The sequence below is a fragment of the Mus pahari genome, chromosome 19, assembly GCF_900095145.1.
Source record: "Mus pahari chromosome 19, PAHARI_EIJ_v1.1, whole genome shotgun sequence".
NCBI classification, from domain to species: Eukaryota; Metazoa; Chordata; class Mammalia; order Rodentia; family Muridae; genus Mus; species Mus pahari.
In genome coordinates, this window is record NC_034608.1 from 14,326,355 (window position 1) to 14,327,816 (window position 1,462).

At 50.9% G+C, this 1,462-nt stretch overlaps 1 protein-coding gene across 1 annotated transcript in view; it reads right to left on the reverse strand.

The window, feature by feature from the left end:
• LOC110336994 (pregnancy-specific glycoprotein 22-like) overlaps positions 1–1,462 on the reverse strand; it is a 485,734-nt gene that overhangs the window by 478,464 nt on the left and 5,808 nt on the right. Inside the window, exon 4 of the mRNA XM_021219739.1 lies at positions 802–1,161. Within this exon, the coding sequence (XP_021075398.1) occupies positions 802–1,161 (360 nt within the window). The remainder of the gene's footprint in view (positions 1–801; positions 1,162–1,462) is intronic.

Below are 1,462 nucleotides of genomic sequence, written 5' to 3' on the forward strand. Positions count from 1 at the left end.
CAACTGACACTGGTTAAACCTCCAGCCCACATTGCCACAAGGAGGTGTACGGACTAGACATGAGTATGGCTGTGTGTGCAGATGCAGGTGCACACCATCCTGATGTTTGCTTGTGGACAGCACCTAGATGGAGGTCAGAGGACAACTNGAGGGACCCTTCCTCATCCTTCCATCTTAGGGGATTCCAGCAAATCTCTGAGTTCCACTTCTCCCACACAGGGAGGCACTGTCCTCCTCAGCAGTGAGCAGGAGACACTGCCAGGGGCAGCAAGCATTGCATAGAAGTACACAGTGGCTCATCATGGCTGCAACAGCCTGCTCTGGCCTCATTCTGTGCCCTGGATGGTAGTGACACATGTCACTACAGACTTGTACTATGTCAGCTGTAACAGNAATCCAAAGCCAACCAATGACGAAAACATTTCCCAGTGTCACATCACAGAGATTGGCACCCAGGGCTTCCTGGTGCTCGGTGTGGGGACTCCATGGCTTCCTCAGCTAGNGCTTATCTGATGCCCATGGGGTCTATATCAGGGCTACGGGCGTGGCGAGAGGCCCAAGGGTCAGGGCAGAGTCTGACTTTCTTGGACTGAGTTTATCCAGGACACGATGGGTAACCGCATGAAAAGACAGGTGACAGGTTCTGATCTAATGCTGATGGTTTACCTCATGTAAGCACCAAAATGCCATTGTGAAGGCACAGTGCAGTAAGGGAGAGAGCAGGTACAGCCCACTCCTCACAGTGTAATTATAAAGTAGGGTAAGCCACACCCAGCAGTGGAAATCCATAGAGTCACTTACTGTAGACGTTGACTTGCACGTGTGCTGTTTCAACTTTAAAATTGCTGTCTATCGTTATTAGTGTGTACAAGCCCGTGTCTTTCTCAGTGACATCCTGGAGCAGCAGGGATCCATTGGTGTACCCTGTCTCTCTTCCGCTGCGTGCATAGCCCATGATGATAGACTTCGTCGCTATGCTATATTCTGCAATTTGAAAGATTAGGGTGATATACACGCCTTTGTACCAGGAAAAGGTTTGCAGATCTTCTGGCAGATTATGGACCTGGAGAAGAACTCTTCCCCCTTCAGCAGCATGCGGTGGCACAGGATCAATGCTGAGTTGGGCAGAGTCAACAGTGTCACAGCACGAGGAAAGGGAGGCTGGAAGGGAAAGGAGAAAAATCATCACATGGGATTATTGTGCTTGGTGGAAAGATGGTGACCTGCATCCTGACAAAATGGATTCTTCACTCAGCCTAGATAGGCATGTGGGTGTGTCTATCCCACCTGGTGGAAGTCAGCAACATGGCCTCCATTCCCTCAGTGCCACAGAATCTGTCATTTCCTCTGCATGGAGCTCTCTCCTCGGTGTCTCCATGGCTGCCCCCTCACTGCCCTTGGTCAGACACTGCACACACTCATGCACACTGTGCTTTGAGATGATGCCTCCCTCTGACCTTGG